General features: G+C 40.9%; 2 protein-coding genes across 4 annotated transcripts in view; one reads left to right on the forward strand and one right to left on the reverse strand.

Moving 5' to 3' along the window:
• The window catches only part of ZBTB45 (zinc finger and BTB domain containing 45), a 500,250-nt gene that overhangs the window by 417,387 nt on the left and 65,018 nt on the right, over positions 1 to 17,845 (forward strand). The gene's annotated exons all lie outside the window — the stretch shown is intronic.
• MMEL1 (membrane metalloendopeptidase like 1) overlaps positions 1 to 17,845 on the reverse strand; it is a 142,250-nt gene that overhangs the window by 21,901 nt on the left and 102,504 nt on the right. For all 3 annotated transcript variants that reach the window (XM_075279935.1, XM_075279934.1, XM_075279933.1), the window contains 7 exons: positions 17,606 to 17,686; positions 15,226 to 15,321; positions 13,627 to 13,745; positions 9,283 to 9,348; positions 6,430 to 6,564; positions 6,254 to 6,343; positions 5,972 to 6,108 (listed from right to left, as the gene is read on the reverse strand). In XM_075279935.1, coding sequence (XP_075136036.1) covers positions 5,972 to 6,108; positions 6,254 to 6,343; positions 6,430 to 6,564; positions 9,283 to 9,348; positions 13,627 to 13,745; positions 15,226 to 15,321; positions 17,606 to 17,686 — 724 coding nt within the window. The remainder of the gene's footprint in view (positions 1 to 5,971; positions 6,109 to 6,253; positions 6,344 to 6,429; positions 6,565 to 9,282; positions 9,349 to 13,626; positions 13,746 to 15,225; positions 15,322 to 17,605; positions 17,687 to 17,845) is intronic.

The following is a 17,845-nucleotide window of genomic DNA, read 5'->3' on the forward strand; positions in this document are numbered from 1 at the left end:
TGTGTTCCGTAACTTTAAGGCCCCAATATAATGAAATAAAAATATTGTTCAGCTTTTCAGAGACATGAAAAACGAGTCAACCATAGACAGCACTCCATCAACAAATGAGCAGGTTGAGGTGTTGTCCGAGAAAAAGGCAGCTTTCAATGTCTTTTTCAAGGATGCGGTTATATGAATGAGGCCTACCTAGGATGTGCTATCGATAGTCAATGTAGTCAAATGGGAGGGGCGTATAGTAGAGATCGTTCCTCAACCAATTTAGTTTGCATCGGCTACTGTAATCAGGCTGATGCAAACGAGTGCTGATCAATATGTTTCTTGCTGATCGGCACTTTGGACAGTGGAAATCTGGCTGTGTACAGTCCTAAGGTTAGATGTGTGAGGTGTCAAGCAGCACCTGAAAGCTCCCTAACATTCACCTTTCCTTTATGTATGCCACTGCTAATGATTCCCTCTGCAGATTAGACCCTATTGTTGGGGCTTCATAGGAGTAATAGACTTTGTGATCAGGTTATTGAAGGGAAACTCTAACCATAACTGTCCATAGTAAATGATACAAAGCACTTGCTTGATATATAGCTAGGCCATAATGCAACTTATCCAAAAAAATGTTTTTCCATGTTAGTCAACAAAACCTAAAACCTTGAGTTATGATTATAAGCTTATTATTATATTATACAGTGGGTATGGAAAGTATTCGGACCCCTTTATATTTTTCACTCTTTGTTTCATTGCAGCCATTTGTTATAAATCTAAAAAGTTCATTTTATTTCTCATTAATGTACACTCAACACCCCATCTTGACAGAAAAAAACAAACAAAAATGTAGATATTTTTGCAAATTTATTAAAAAAGAAAAATTGACCATATCACTTGGCCATAAATATTCAGACCCTTTGCTGTGACACTCATATTGAACTCATATGCTGTCCATTTCCTTTTGATCCTCCTTGAGATGCTTCTACTCCTTCATTGGAGTTCAGCTGTGTTTAATTAAACTGATTGGACTTGATTAGGAAAGGCACCCACCTGTCTATATAAGACCTCATAGCTCATAGTGCATGACAGAGCAAATAAAAATCATGAGGTCAAAGGAACTGCCCAAGGAGCTCAGAGACAGAATTGTGGCAAGGCAGAGATCTGACCAAGGTTACAAAAGAATTTCTTCAACACTCAAGGTTCCTAAGAGCACAGTGGCCTCCATAATCCTTAGTTGGAAGAAGTTTGGGACGACAAGAACTCTTCCTAGACCTGTTCAGCCAAACTGAGAAATCATGGGAGAAAAGCCTTGGTGAGAGAGGTAAAGGAGAACCCAAAGATCACCGTGGCTGAGCTCCAGAGATGCAGTAGGGCGATGGGAGAAAGTTCCATAAAATCAATTATCACTGCAGCCCTTCACCAGTCGGGGTTTTATGGCAGAGTGTCCCGAAGGAAACCTCTCCTCAGTGCAAGACATATGAAAGTCCGCATAAAGATTGCCAAAAAATACATGAAGGACTCCCAGACTATGAAAAAGAAGATTCTCTGGTCTGATGAGATAAAGATTGAACTTTTTGGCCTTAATTCTAAGCGGTATGTGTTGAGAAAACCAGGCACTGCTCATGCATATGCCCAATACAATCCCAACAGTGAAACATGGTGGTGGCAACATTATGATATGGGGGTGTTTTCAGCTGCAGGGACAGCAGAATGACTGGTTTCATTTGAAGGAAAGATGAATGCGGCCAAGTACAGCGATATCCTGGAAAAAAAACATCTTTCAAAGTACTCTGGACCTCAGACTGGGCTGAAGGTTCACCTTCCTACAAGACAGTGACCCTAAGCTCAAAGCTAAAATAACAAAGAAGTGGCTTTGGAACAACTCTGTGACCATTCTTGACTGACCCAAACCCTGACCCTGACCTAAACCCAATTGAGCGACTCTGGAGAGATCTGAAAATTGCTGTCCACCAACATTCACCAACCAACCTGATGGAACTGGAGAGGATCTGCAAGAAAAAATAGCAGACGATCACCAAATCCAGATGTGAAAAACTTGATGCATCATTCCCAAGAAGACGCTTGGCTGTACTAGCTCATAAGGAGCAAATACGCAATACTGAGCAAAGGGTGTGAATACTTATGACCATGTGATATTTCAGTTTTGCAAAAATATCTACATTTCTGTTTTTTCTGTCAAGATGGGGCTGAGTGCACATTCATGAGAAATAAAATAGCAAATGGCTGCAATGAAACAAAGAGTGAAGAATTTAAGGGGGTCTGAATTCTTTCCGTACCCACAGTATATCATATTCCATTTCCATAACTTAGTAATTATGCAATTATTTACACTACAGTCTTAATTTTTCTGTAGTAAACCTAAATTACTTTACAAAAAAATGTGTTTAACTAACAGGATTATGTGATTAACAACTTGTTTCTAGAAAGTGGCTTCTGACCATAAGCGTGGGCCGAAATAGTACACTTGATACTACAGTAATACACAAGTCTCGAAGGTTGTTAGGACCTCCTGGAAGAAACTTAATTCACGAGAGGGCCCTATGACACAATGTATATCAGAAACCATGAGTCTATTAAAAGTGAAGACAAGTTATTACAAAGATAATTAGTTGTAGGGAAAAATGTGGCCTTGTGGGAAGCAAAAATAATAAATTATTGTTAGAAACAGTAAATGAACCATAAATCACCGCCGGACAGCTAATACTAGGAAAATTCTATTATTACAGGTCAATAAGACAAATGGAATTTGTAATTAGAATTTAGAAACTATCAACACAGATGGGGTGGTAGGAGCACAATTTATTATAGTTACTGACGGTGTTTAACCTTGAGTTGCCCAGTGTAGAACCTTGGAATAAAGCAGTAAAATGTGAGATAAATCAGATTGACTCTAGACACACAAACTGAGTAGGGTATTATACTCAGTTTATACAGTTTTGCCAACTATCCAGTGACACAACATGATACGACCACATAAAACATATGTATAATAAATGTGCAAAAAAATGACAACCGGGCCCTGGTGCCTAAGGGGGCCAAAAGGCTCTTCTACCACAGAAGAAGCCACCAAGAGACATGGTAAGTGAGAAGGGTAGGGACCAGTTTTGGATGACTGGACAAAGACAAACTTACTTTAAAGTGTATGGCTTGGTTTAAATGGAGGAAAGTGTAGAGGAATATGAAGGAGTCTTCTACCTAAGTTTCTTCTCCAGCTTTCCTGTGTATCCTGTATTGGAAAGCTGAAGCACAGCTGATGCTCAGACATAATGAGACTAGAGATGAGCGAACAGTGAAATATTCGAGATTCGATATTCGTTTCGAGTAGAGCCTCAATATTCGACTACTCGATCGAATATCGAATCCCATTATAGTCTATGGGAAAAAATGCTCATTTCAGGGGAAACCACTATTCGACTAAAGGAGAGTCACCAAGTCCACGAATAGCAGGAGGAGAGTGTTTAGGAGGAGCGCTGTGCAGTAAAAGCACACGGACCCCATTATAGTCTATGGGGTCCATGCGCTTTAACTGCACAGTGCTTGCAGTTGCGCTGATAAAACGTAAGCTCCCTCATAACAGAAAGCTGCCAGCTCTCTCAACTAGCAAAGATGAGCCTGCGGCAAATCAATGCTGGTTCTGCAGCAGGCTCATCCTTGCTAGTCGGAAGAGAGCTGGCAGCTTGCTGTTACGAGGGAGCTGACTTTTTCTCATAGGAATGAATTGGCCAGCATTGATTGGCCAGTGTAAAGTATTCGGCCAATCCACACTGGTTCTGCCGGAGGCTCGTCTGTGAAGAGGTGAGTCTAAGATCGAACCACAATGGAGACTGCTGTGGTCCAATCTTAGACTCCACCTCCTCACAGACGAGCCTCCAGCAGTACCAGCGTTGATTGGCCGAATGCTGTACACTGGCCAATCAATGCTGGACAATTCATTCCTATGAGAAAGAGAGTCAGCTCCCTCGTAACAGCAAGCTGCCTGCTCCTAGCAAGGATGAGCCTGCTGCAGAACCAGCTTTGATTTGCCAAATGCTATATATAGCATTCTGCCAATCAACACTGGTTCTGAATCGAATATTTACTGCGAATAGCTAGTAGTATTCCATCGAGTACGAATATTTTAAATACCGTAGTATTCGATCGAATACTACTCGCTCATCTCTAGATGAGACTAATCGGCCTGAGTCTCACGCCACAAAATTTGCAGGAAGATTGAGCAGGGCTCTTCTTTTTTGATATCCTGAATAATTAAGTGACTCTTGTGGCCTTCAAGTGGAATCATATTCTAGATGGAATTTGGAGCTGATTAGACATGGAAACTGCCTTAAAATCAGCTGTAAATGAGTTGTGTGAATTTGTCCTAACTAAACTTTACAACAACTTTAGATTTTGTGGTAGTATTTGTGTCATTAATAAATTTTAGAATCTACTTTATTAGCATGTTTTGTCTCCTTTCTGTGAAATCCTGCATATTTTTCAATCTTTCCTTGTTTTTTAAATAAAACAAAATTGGGGTGTTCGGGCATGTGTATAATGCAGGGAAGCTGAGGTTTGGGGGGGTTCCAAAAAAATGGAATTATAAAACATAGAAGAGTATTTTTGAAGTGCTATGAAGGATGAGACTCACACATATGACCAAATTCCAGAGGAATCAGCTATTGGAAACACAATCCATAATGGCAGGGGCGTAACTACCGGGGTAGCAGTGGTAGCGGCTGCCACAGGGCCCGGGACATCAGGGGGCCACTACCGCTGCAGATTTTTTTTAAGAGTCCATAGTCTGAGTTACTCCAGCAGGGAACTGGACTATGGAGAATAGTAATGACTATGGGGAATAATACTGAGTACAGGGGCCACTATGGGGCATCATACTGTGTGCAGGGGACACTATGGGGCATAATACTGTGTGCAGGGGCCACCATGGGGCATAATATTGTGTTCAGGGGCCACTATGGGGCATCATACTGTGTGCAGGGGCCACTATGGGGCATAATACTGTGTGCAGGGGCCACTATGGGGCATCATACTGTGTGCAGGGGCCACTATGGGGCATCATTCTGTGTGAAGGGGCCACTATGGGGCATAGCACTGTGTGCAGGAATGCGGGGGGGAAGAAGGTCGGTCAGTCGATGGGGGTCTTCAGGGTGAGGGAGGCCCCATCTCAAAAGTTCGCCATGGGGCCCTGCCAATACTAGTTATGCCATTGAATAATGGGTATACTGATAGTGTATGCATTTGTTCTCATTTCCCAGTGTGTTTTCATCCACTCATTCTTCTGGAAATTTTACAGCTAGAACTATGATCTTGGTGTCATATCAAAGTTGATAATCTAATATGACACCAAAACCACAATACTTTGTTTTAAAAGGATGAAATATATATTTGTTTGAAGTTACCATCCCGCTCAGGCGCAATTCCTTCTGACCCCACAAATGCTTACATACAAATATTGGATAGGGCAGATGGCAGACAGTCACACATTACTGCAGGATCAGTCATATAATCATATAAACATAGGTCCGCATAGTAGCTGTATACACAAAAGGGTGAAGGTTTATTTAGCCAAGACTATAAGCACAGAAGGTTAAATTTTTTATGTTAGGCACATCATATAAATTCTAGCCTTATACTCATTATTTAGCATGGCTCATTGAGTTAATTCTCTGCAAGGTCCCCTGCAAGGCTCTCATTTTATACTAGGGTGGTCCTGACATCTCTATAGAACTAGCATTCTACTAATGCACTCAATGGAAATGAACTGTTACAAAATATTCAAATTGTATACAAACTATGTATACAGAATACAGTATATACAGTGTTGCAGTCAACCATCAAATACCTCAAAGACAAAGATTATTTGCACATTAGAAGACCCTTACTCACTACAATGGGTCCACACATGACATGAGTGGCTGGGCTAAATACTGTCTCTGAACAGAAATGCGTGAAAACTAAATATACAAAGAATAATTACCTTGCTGAATAATTGGAGAGAATTGTTTTGAGCTGATGTAGATAAGGAGCCCCATAGACCACAACTTCCTCTTCAGGATGGAGCTGGATGCTGACAGAAGTCATGACTTCTTGTATGAAGCTGGTCCAATTAAAATCCTAAAATGCAGAGCGCCAATTACGTAACAGTAATGACAGTATATATTTTCATACTATCATGGTATAATAAAGTAAAAATATGACCTGAAAATGAGTCCAATACCATGCCAACCATAACTGCACCACTGTTCTCCATTAAATTTACCTCTATTGCAAACTTCTGCTGGAACTCAGTGAGGGTCATTTTGTTGTATAGCAAGGTGACATCATTCCGTTCCTCAGAAGGCGCTGTAGCCTAAAAGACATAAAGGATTATGATATTTCCTTCACACTGTGAGAAAAAACTTTCCAGATAATGAACGGTTGGTAAATAATCTTCACCTTCGCAATATCGGACTCCAAATCAATCACACGAGCCATTTCTTCTTGCACGTAATTGTCATCTTTTGTGAGGTTCTTGTCTTCTCGTACCATTCTAGCAATGGTGATCATAAACTGGAGGTAGGCTTCTCTAATCTGTGGACAAACAGAGGTCATTTTTTATTGGATGTGACACTGAGCGTCAAAGCACCGTGGTGGATCTATATCCTCCAGTACTAGTTGGTTGCTCTATGAAATGGACTTGTTCAAATGATAAATACTGTATGTTTACTATATAGAGTGCGTATATTTGTCCAGAGGCGTAAACTGAAGCTACTGGGGTCCATTGCAAAATCTCTAATGGGGCCCCTACTTAATTAATGCCATTTACAATAGTGGTATATTTTATGTGGTAGAGGGTCCAGGGTCTGGTGGTAACTGTTACCACTACACCCCTATAGTTACGTCCCTCTACTGGTCTGTAGTGTCCATATAATTAGAAAGATATGTGAATGAGAAACCTATATCAACTCTTTAGAAAAGTAATCATCATATCAGTATTTCATTAGGATATGGATCAGCCACATCCCAGTGCGTCATCTCAGTGACGTTACTAGCCTGAGAAGTATGAGAAGTGTTCTTTAGCACATAGACTGAAGCCCAGTATAGACTTGTCCAGTTATTACACTTATCAGGTAATAACTTCTTCCTTGATATTGCATCAGCACCAGAGGGGTCACATTATCTAACAAGGCTAATGGACATTGATCCATTATACCCCAAATTATGATCGATGGTCATGTGACTTATTGTTAATGGGGACTTGTATAGCTGTCCTGTCTTGATAAATGTGATCAGAAGCAGTCTCCTGAAGGTTCCATTGGCAAATAAAAGACAATGCCATTGTAATGGACAGTGGATCATGGAACCACTGTGCCTCCTAAGCAGTTTAACTTTGGGCTACTCCTAAGGGCGTTATCTGGTCTAATTTATTCACCCTTTAACCCCTATACAGGGGTTTTGTCTTTGCTGCAGGGAACCAACAGGTTGCTTCCTATAGGTGTAATCCTGGTGTAGATGGCAGCTGATCCAAAGGCCATAGAGACACTGGTGAGAAGCACCTGGGGGTCAGGCAATACGATGGTTGAGTCTGGCTTGAAGGCCAGGAGCAGCCAGTAGAAATTCAAGCACATGGGAAACTAAAATTTCATACATAGAATAAGAGCAGATGATGAAGAGTATCAGAGTCAATAATCAGACCAAAGTCACTGAACAGAAGATCAAGCTGGATCGCAAACAAAGACTCTCACAGGAACTGGATATCCAAGGGCATGTATTGCTGAGATACCGTGTAGAGAACTATGCAGATAGACCAGGGCATTCTGGGATTGGCTGGTGGGTTCACTGGTGTGCATGTTAAACTTTCAAGTTGCTGGGAGGGAAGGCGCGTCCACCTTATGGCCAGGCCAAGATGTATCAGTAGCACAAAGATGGCTACATGAAGAAGAAGGGGTTGCAAGCAGGAAACAAAGGACAGAGGATGGTGCCTAGTGGGAGTAGTAAGAATTGCAAAACTGCCGTCATTACAGCCATATGACCTCACTCTAGGAAATTGTCACAAAAGTCCTGTTTCCTACTATGGAAGGCTCCACGCTACATTATGTATAACACGATGTGACAAAAGATATTTTGATGGTAATTTATGCAATTTCCAGTTAAATTACAAACAAAATTGAAGTCTTTGTTTGAGAGAAAAAAGTTCTATAAAGTCTGAGAGTAGTTTCACTGCAATATACAATACATATGGCTTTTATCAAGAATCTGCTCTGCTCATTGAGTAATTTATAGTGCCAGACAGTAAGCCCCACTGGGTGAAGATGTTATTATCCACAGGATGCCGTGATTCCCACTATTTTATATCTTCAAACAGACTGAACCGCAACACTAAAAGGAACCACTACAAGAAAGGGCCAAGGAAGAACATGAAGAAGAACATAACATTGAAATCTGGCACAAGGATTGGATTATTGCCATGTACTATAATAGGCTTGAATCTAACCAATATGCCATCTGCATTGACGTTCTAATCTATAGGGAAACATATGGGTTTTATATTGGTAATGGCTTATTTTACCCTCTTGAAGAGAGTTCAGTGAGTGCATTTGTCTGTCTTTGAGGAGAAGAGTAATCTGTAAGCTCCACTGGGACGTGGGACTAAACAAATAAATTCTATGTACTAGAAAGAGCATTCATATGGTTACCGGGAATGTTACAAATGGAGATACCTGCTGTGGTTTTTCACAGACATACTCCTCGTTCTAGGAATCAGTGGAGGCCCAGAGGGAAGACTTCGACCAATATTAAATAAAGGCTTATCCTACCAATATGGTGGAAAAATTCCTTTAATTCAAGGGGTCTCCATGAGTTCAGCTGATCCTTTATGCAAGCAACGATCAGCTCTTATTATTGGGATTAGGTAGATTGGACTCTTTTAGCGTGTACCTTTCTTTATCTATGGTCTTGATATATGGAATCGATGCATCTGAAGCCAATAAAGTGTATTGAGCAAGGTCTCCTGATATAAGCTCAGTATGTCCTAAAAGAGACTGTTCAAAATGGACAATCGCAATGTGAAGGATGATTTTTAGGTATTGTAGGAGATCTTAGCTGCAGAACTTGGTGAATTATGAATGCAGCTCTGAGGTATAATACAAGCTGTAACACCGGAATCAGTACAAGATAATTAATAGAGTTCTAGGTGATCTAAACTTGGTCCATTTTAACCACATGAGGTTTGGATGTTACAGCCATGACATGGATCTGATTTTTTTTACCCAATATTTTTTTACCTACTTTATTTCTAAACCCACTCACCCGCTGATAATTTCCACTGTTAAAATAATAATCTCTGGAAGGCATCCCAAGGCTGGGCTGGTCAATCTGAAAACACAATTAGGATTTTATTAATACATGAGTATGTAGTAATCGATAATACAGTAATATAGATCATACCAAGAAGTCATAGTCACTATTTACTAGGAGGTTAGGATAATGCTACATTTTAATAGTGTTATAGAGTGGGAGCAACAGTTTTATATATTTATTGCCAGGAGCAGACTGGATCACCAGAATACCAGTGTAGCCAAGGTTTGACACAACATTAGGTTCCTAAAACAACAGATTCCCAAAGTAGACGTCAACTTCTTTTGGAATTCATATTGCCCATTTTAACTCGACGACCAGACCCAACACCAGGCCTAAGGTTGGACAGCTCCTCGGTAGTTACTGTCAGAATTTGGGCTACCGCAGCCTCACTGGATTAGCAAGTCTCCCAAACTGTACCAGCTTCTCTCAAACCACACAGCAGTTTCTATCCTTGCCAAAATGCTTGTGTTTGCTTGTAAAGCACCTCTTAGGAATTCTGGAAACTCTGGTCTTTCTCTCTGGCCAAAAAAGATTCTTACTTCCCATGGTCCAGCTCTGCCTACATGCCATGGAGCACTCCATAGTGAATTTATTGCACACAAGCATGCTGTGCTTACACCATTGTAATATGATCCATGGACACTGTTATTGGCCCCAAACTCCCTTTTTATAAATTCCTTTGGCCCCTGTTATGCTCAGTTTCATAGCGTACCCCACAACGCTTCCAGAAATCTCCTGCTCTAATACTGGCAACTTCTGGTGACATTGCCAATAAACAGTCTGCAGACCTTTATACATAAGGACCAATAAGGTGCACACCTACACTTTTACGTAAGTGAGGATTAGAGAGATACCCCTCTTACAAGTTGTGAACTCTAACTTCTAATTTTTGTCCACATTCTAGCAGTTAGTAAAACCTATGGATTGTAACGTATCACAGCAGAATTTTTATACTGGGTTGTATCTTCTCATGAGAAACTCATTGTCAGGGGAGGTTACCAGGTTAGACTGACAACTGCATTGGCCCCCCTCTATTGTAAAAGTACCCTCCGAGGACTGGGAGACCAACTAAGAAAGATAAAGGTCACAAGGGGCGCAATAAAGACCTTAAGGGTAACAATAGTTCTTTAACTGATTTGGTGACCTTGATTCTAAGGCTCCGTACTTCGTATGCCCAAGCTCTACAAGATGTCCAAAGGCAAATCTTTTATTCCACTGCCAAGTCAAGCTACACCTCGAATTCTCATAATCGTTCATCAATAAAAAACAGAAGAGGCCCAAGCACATGAAGTCAACGATATCAATCATCATGTTTTTATTGAGATCTGCCCAGTATATATCATAAATGAATTATAATCTTTTTCATGATACAATAATTTTTTTTTTATTTATGGATTTTTTTTTTTAATATGCTTGGGCATTTTTTTTTATATTAATGTATTATTCCACTGGTATGCCATATTATTCATCTATGTGTATTGGAGTTTTGTAATTTCACAATAATACATTGAGCTATTACAGAATTCATGAAGTGTGCTGTACTTTTTCCAGTCTTATTTTAGACTCGTAGCATTTGTTATAAAACTTTCTCTCTGCATATGGCAATGTTTAAAAATCATCCAATGCTATTTATTGCAGCATGAAAGTATTATATTAGCCCTGAGAGTCCTATTCTACCATTAGCATGACCTAGAGCAGATGTATGTACACCGGCCGGGTCACAGTACATTAACTTATATAAGACGAGCTCAGTATCATGGACCCACCATCTATAAAGCTGTCAATCATACACTAGATCAATTAGGACAAGGTGCGTCTAGCCATGGAAAGCATCACAGGACTAGAACAGCTAATATTCTTTATGGCCATTAAAAATCTTCAAAGGGGGTTTTAGTGTTTTCTGAATTCCTCTGTGGTGTTTTTGCTTAGTAAATTGCTTAATATTTCAAGATTCCGTGCAAAACATAAAATAAAAAAATATGTTCAGTATTTTTTTTTATTAAAGTTGGAAAGATAATAAAATGTTTTGCTCGTAGCTTGGCTATAACTGGGTATGGTCAGTTAGTCCTCATGCACATTGATTGAAGGATCAGGACGAATCACAGCTCTGTATTCTGTGCTCCATTTTTGTGCCCGTGTTCCATGAAAGCTTATACAAGGATACAAGTTTTCAGTCTATTCTGGCATTTTTAATGGAGGAAAATTGTGTCTAGATGGTTTACAACGATAAATGGCATGATTTATTTTTTTTTTTGCATACAGTGGCATCTCTGTGCAAACATGTGATAGCACATTGGCATACAGAAACCTCCAAAGAATACCACCATTTGTGGCAAGTGCGTGTATATACATGTACATGATTTACAAGATCCATGATCCATCGGACCAGCAAAATATCAACACTATTGAGACCTGATAAAGGTATTTTATTCACCAGTGAACACCCAGTACTGAACAGCAGTGGCGTAACTAGGAACGGCGGGGCTCCATGGCGAACTTTTGAACTTTATCGGAATAAAGGACGTAATCTCCGAACGATCACCGAGCGCAGATGTGAACCTAGCCTTACTTTGCAGATCTTCTACAGTCTCAGTTTATGAACAACTGAAATTACTTGATACAGTGGGGCAAAAAAGTATTTAGTCAGTCACCAATAGTGCAAGTTCTACCACTTAAAAAGATGAGAGGCGTCTGTAATTTACATCATAGGTAGACCTCAACTATGAGAGACAAAATGAGAAAACAAATCCAGAAAATCACATTGTCTGATTTTGTAAGAATTTTTTTTGCAAATTATGGTGGAAAATAAGTATTTGGTCACCTACAAGCAATCAAGATTTCTGGCTCTCACAGACCTGTAACTTCTTCTTTAAGAGTCTCCTCTTTCCTCCACTCATTACCTGTAGTAATGGCACCTGTTTAAACTTGTTATCAGTATAAAAAGACACCTGTGCACACCCTCAAATAGTCAGACTCCAAACTCCACTATGGTGAAGACCAAAGAGCTGTCAAAGGACACCAGAAACAAAATTGTAGCCCTGCACCAGGCTGGGAAGACTGAATCTGCAATAGGCAACCAGCTTGGATTGAAGAAATCAACTGTGGGAGCAATAATTAGAAAATGGAAGACATACAAGACCACTGATAATCTCCCTCGATCTGGGGCTCAACGCAAAATCTCACCCCGTGGGGTCAAAATGATCACAAGAACGGTGAGCAAAAATCCCAGAACAACGCGGGGGGACCTAGTGAATGAACTGCAGAGAGCTGGGACCAATGTAACAAAGCCTACCATCAGTAACACACTACGCCGCCAGGGACTCAGATCCTGCAGTGCCAGACGTGTCCCACTGCTTAAGCCAGTACATGTCCGGGCCTGTCTGAAGTTTGCTAGAGAGCATTTGGATGATCCAGAAGAGTATTGGGAGAATGTCCTATGGTCTGATGAAACCAAACTGGAACTGTTTGGTAGAAACACAACTTCTCGTGTTTGGAGGAAAAAGAATACTGAGTTGCATCCATCAAACACCATACCTACTGTAAAGCATGGGGGTGGAAACATCATGCTTTGGGGCTGTTTCTCTGCAAAGGGGCCAGGACGACTGATCCGGGTACATGAAAGAATGAATGGGGCCATGTATCGTGAGATTTTGAGTGCAAACCTCCTTCCATCAGCAAGGGCATTGAAGATGAAACGTGGCTGGGTCTTTCAACATGACAATGATCCAAAGGACACCGCCAGGGCAACGAAGGAGTGGCTTTGTAAGAAGCATTTCAAGGTCCTGGAGTGGCCTAGCCAGTCTCCAGATCTCAACCCTATAGAAAACCTTTGGAGGGAGTTGAAAGTCCGTGTTGCCAAGCGACAGCCCCAAAACATCACTGCTCTAGAGGAGATCTGCATGGAGGAATGGGCCAACATACCAACAACAGTATGTGCCAACCTTGTGAAGACTTACAGAAAACGTTTGACCTCTGTCATTGCCAACAAAGGAGATATAACAAAGTATTGAGATGAAATTTTGTTACTGACCAAATACTTATTTTCCACCATAGTTTGCAAATAAATTCTTACAAAATCAGACAATGTGATTTTCTGGATTTGTTTTCTCATTTTGTCTCCCATAGTTGAGGTCTACCTATGATGTAAATTACAGACGCCTCTCATCTTTTTAAGTGGTGGAACTTGCACTATTGGTGACTGACTAAATACTTTTTTACCCCACTGTAAATCTTATATAAACTACTGTAGAACAGAAAGTGAGGAAAATAAAATATGAAAACTCATTGCCATACATAAATGATGTGCTTGCTTGACTCCCGATCATCATTCCATACAAAGAGGTCAACAAGGACTCTTTTGTTGAATCTGTGGTTCAAAAGGGACAATTTTTCTTCTAAACTCCAACTGGACTCTATGAAAACAAGATTTAGTTAGTCAAATAATGAAAAAATGAAAAATAAAAACAATAGGCATGAACAAAAAAATAAACTAAAACATTTCAGAATTAGAAAAATCCTACAAATTTTTTTTTACCAAATCAATTCATTACAGGCATGTGCAGCATCCCAGAGTGCTACTGCTTTGAGTTGGTATGTCCCATCCTTTATGTACTATGTTACTTGTATATATTTCTATGCAGCTTTCCTATTGTTCCCCCCCCCCCAGTGTTTCAAACCTTTAGCCTTGGTTCAGCCCTGGCCAATCACAGGCCACTGGGCGGGTTTGTAGGAGACCTAGGTCTTCAGGGTAATCCAGAAGATTGCAAAAAAATGAGGCGATGGAGTGCTGGTCCAACTTGAATAAATCTTTATTTCAAAGAGGTGTAACACATAATGCGTTTTAGGTAAAACTCTTTCTCAAGTGTGCATCAACTAGGTCTTCAGGGTGTCTGCTGAGGGTCAGGTCAGTTCAGTTCTAGTCTGGTGTGTGTAGTTGTGACAGTGTTAAGAGCATCCCTGCAGTTAGCACTGAGACTGGGCCTCAATGGTCGCATACACAGCCTCTAGTAGAATTATTATCTGCCCCAGGCTCATCTAGAGACAGTCCTGATAAAGGGAGTATTGCTGTCTGGACATTTGGACACCATGCCAGGAGGAGCAGGAGAGGGCCCTGACAGGAGTAACGTATTTGGGCTTAAGCTGAAGGTAACCAGGTCCCTGTCCACTATTCCCAGCATCCTTATCTGGTAGTGGCATGAGAGGAGGAGTAGTTGGATAAGTTTGCCATAGAACCTGTAACATGCTTGGGCACCTTCCTATAACCAATTCAGGGGGATTGGACATTGTGTTACTACTACCCACATTTGGAAGCTGCTGTTGTACCTGTTCCAGTTCCTGCAATAAAGTTCTCACTCTGTTCAACTGCAACCCTAGTTTCCTGAGTCGTGCCTACCTTACCATCAGGGCCCCTCCAACACCATCACACCGGCTCAGAGGACAGAGGTCCCTTTTCCTTTCCAACTAGAAGTGCCCTGGGGGAAACTACTATTGCCACCACCATCAAGTAGTGCTTCAGGACCCCCCTCAGCAGTGTCCAGCCCAGGAGCGGGGTTGGGGTATATGGTTGAGTGTGCTCGGACTAGCAAGTGGCACATAATCTGCCACTGCTACTCCCATCCTCTGGTCTCCTCCCTCAGGGTTGCGGCACATGAATACTGAAGTCATATTGCCCAACTTTGTGCTGAATTTATAGCATTAACAGAACGTAAATCAGCAGCGCAATAAGGTAGTTAAGTTGTGTTTCTTATTTAACGAGGTTCAAAGCCCTTATGAAACATTGGTCTGGTCTCTGAAGACCTGCCCTCTAATTTGGCTTCATCCCCTTTCACTTATGATAAATAGCATTTGCATGAGATTGTTGTTGTTAGGAAGGAGCGATGTGCTAAGTGTTACCTTTGGTGAGGTTCCAATCTGTATAAGCCACTGGCCATTCTCCAACGACAGTTAACAATTCTAAAAGAGGTAATGAGTCTCTCTGTTCTATCAGACCTGGACATAAAGACACAGCAATCAGCGTGGAAACATTATACATTGACGTCAGATCAATATGTTGTAAGATACCTCAGATCAGAGATTAAAAAAGCAATAGATGGCCAAAAGTACAAAAGTCTATCAGTGTTGGCTGGAACATGATGGACAAATCCCAAAATAAACTGAAATAACTGTCTTCTGTATTATACTAGAATGCTTTCTTTAGTTGAAGACCAGAGATCAATGTCAAACATGTTCACAATAAACTCGTTGTACAAGACTGCCTATGGATTTCCAAAGATCTAGTCAACAATAGACATATAAAATATCAGAGGCTTTTATGATAACTTCATAAAGAAACAAAAATGCCCACCAGTTATGTTTGGGGCATTTGGCGAGCAATTTAAACTGATAATCCAGGCTAAAACTAAAAATGTAAGGGCTCGTTCACACGGGGCACCTCAGAATCCACCTCAGAATCCGCCCCCTCACAATAGAGGACTATGTAGACCGCTAGCTTCCTTTTTTCCGTGAGCGGTATGTTCCAGCTCACGGAAAAAAGAAGCGAGTTGCCCTTTCTTCAGGCGGATTCCGCGGCTGATTCAGCCCCGGCGTCTGCTTCGCAACAGCACTCTCCGGACTAGGTCCATTCATTTGGGCCTACTCCAGAGCAGGAAGCTGCGACTGTCGGAAGCCGTGACAGTTGCGGCAGACACATTTTGGTCCTATTCTGACACGGCTTCCCGCATCAAAATCAGGACCAATATACGCGGTCCTGTGTGAAATAGCCTTAAAGAATGCTTGGCGTAAAGTTGCCTACCCCAATGTTTCACCTAAAAGGTCCCTGTCTGGCTGTATGTACCGGTCCAAAGAAGCAGGTGTCACAACAGCACCTGTTGTGGAACCTGTATTAGAAATAAGTCACTGCGTGGGCATGCGCTGAATAACTTTAAATTGTTGGTCAGCCTGGATCATATAGGTGAGATTTTGAGGCTGTTTGTTTCAGTATTTGCCCAATGAATCACTTGAAAATTGACCATTACAGCATTAATATACAAAGTATCATATAATAATTCTGAGTTACAGGCCAGTGGCATATTGGAGGATGGATATATTATGGGCATATTGGGTCTGGCATATGGGGGAGTTCCCCACACATATTATAGTGTCCCCTATGTACCACCCATAGTATAATGTACCCAGATTCCAGACAGTATAGTGTTACCATTTGCATGGTAAGGGCAAAATCACACAGTCAGTTATGAGCTATAGTCATGCTGTGTGGCAGTATCGTAATTCTTGAATAATCTTGTTGACAATTTACAGTATGAACTAGCTGAATTGTGAATGCTGCTCTGCAGTACAATACAAGCTGCTGCTCAGTATCAGAATGTACACTCATGTTTTATAAAATGAATCATTGTTTTGTGTAGTTATGCTATATATAGACTAAACTGAAAAAATTAACATATGCTTTTTTTCCCCTTAAAATGTTCCGTTCTTTTGGAATTAGGTGGTGTTGAACGCTTATGCTCTGTTAATAGTTTGAAACTAGTAATGCACCTGTATAGTAAACTCTAAGAAGCCATCTGTGTTTTGTTACCATCTACAATGGATGGAAAACTGCCCAATCCAGTGGAACTTTGCCAACGTTAATGTAACCAGCTGCAATTAAACGATGATGACAAAAACGTACTGCTTGAGACATCGTGTCATAAGTGTTTCAGGGCTTCAGAAGGAAAGGATAACTGGGAATGGACATAGGACTGTAGTAAAGGAGGGATGAGAAGTAATATAGATAGGGCAGCGGATATGAAAGATCACAAGGATACAAAAATAACAAATATGGAAATTCACTATATGCAAAAATGGCAATACTGCCCTGTTCTATGACTTGTGAGAAGGTGACAGGCAGAGTGCTGGAGTCCAGATATATCAGCCCCAGGTTTCTGACATATGTGTGGTCCAGGGCAGATCTAGAGTAGGCCTCAGCCCAGGCTCATTATTGGGCCGGAAAAGGCTGCAACTCTTGCGTTGCAGTGCAGTTCCCTGAGGTGAAAGGAAGTGTGTGGTGTGTCCTGTAATCCTGTGTCCGGTGAGACAATATTGTGCTTGTTTTGTTCCTATGGCTTGAAGTAAGCCACATGTATAGTAAGGTTGTCAGTTCCGTTTAGTTAGTTGCTCAGACAAGCAGGTTTTTTATTTTGTTGCCAAGTCATTCTGTAGGATGTACAAGTAAATATTCTTTTAACCATATTTCAAAGATTCTAATACATTTTGTGAATAAATTTGTATTACTTACTTTCATTCATGCAGGATTTGTACAAAATTTTGGCTTTTTTAAAGGCATCTCGGTCATCTTGGTCAGAATTTTCCAGTAAACCTTTACAACATACAAAAGTAATGCTGATGAATATGGTGACAAAGTTGTAGAGTACCTGCCTTTGGTACTTTAGGTCAGTATTCTAGTAAGTCAGTGATTCTAGGTCACCCTTTATGTGCATCATGGCATCAGAGACATACCAAAGAATCTTTATAGCAC

This window comes from Leptodactylus fuscus, chromosome 6 (assembly GCF_031893055.1).
Source record: "Leptodactylus fuscus isolate aLepFus1 chromosome 6, aLepFus1.hap2, whole genome shotgun sequence".
NCBI classification, from domain to species: domain Eukaryota; kingdom Metazoa; phylum Chordata; class Amphibia; order Anura; family Leptodactylidae; genus Leptodactylus; species Leptodactylus fuscus.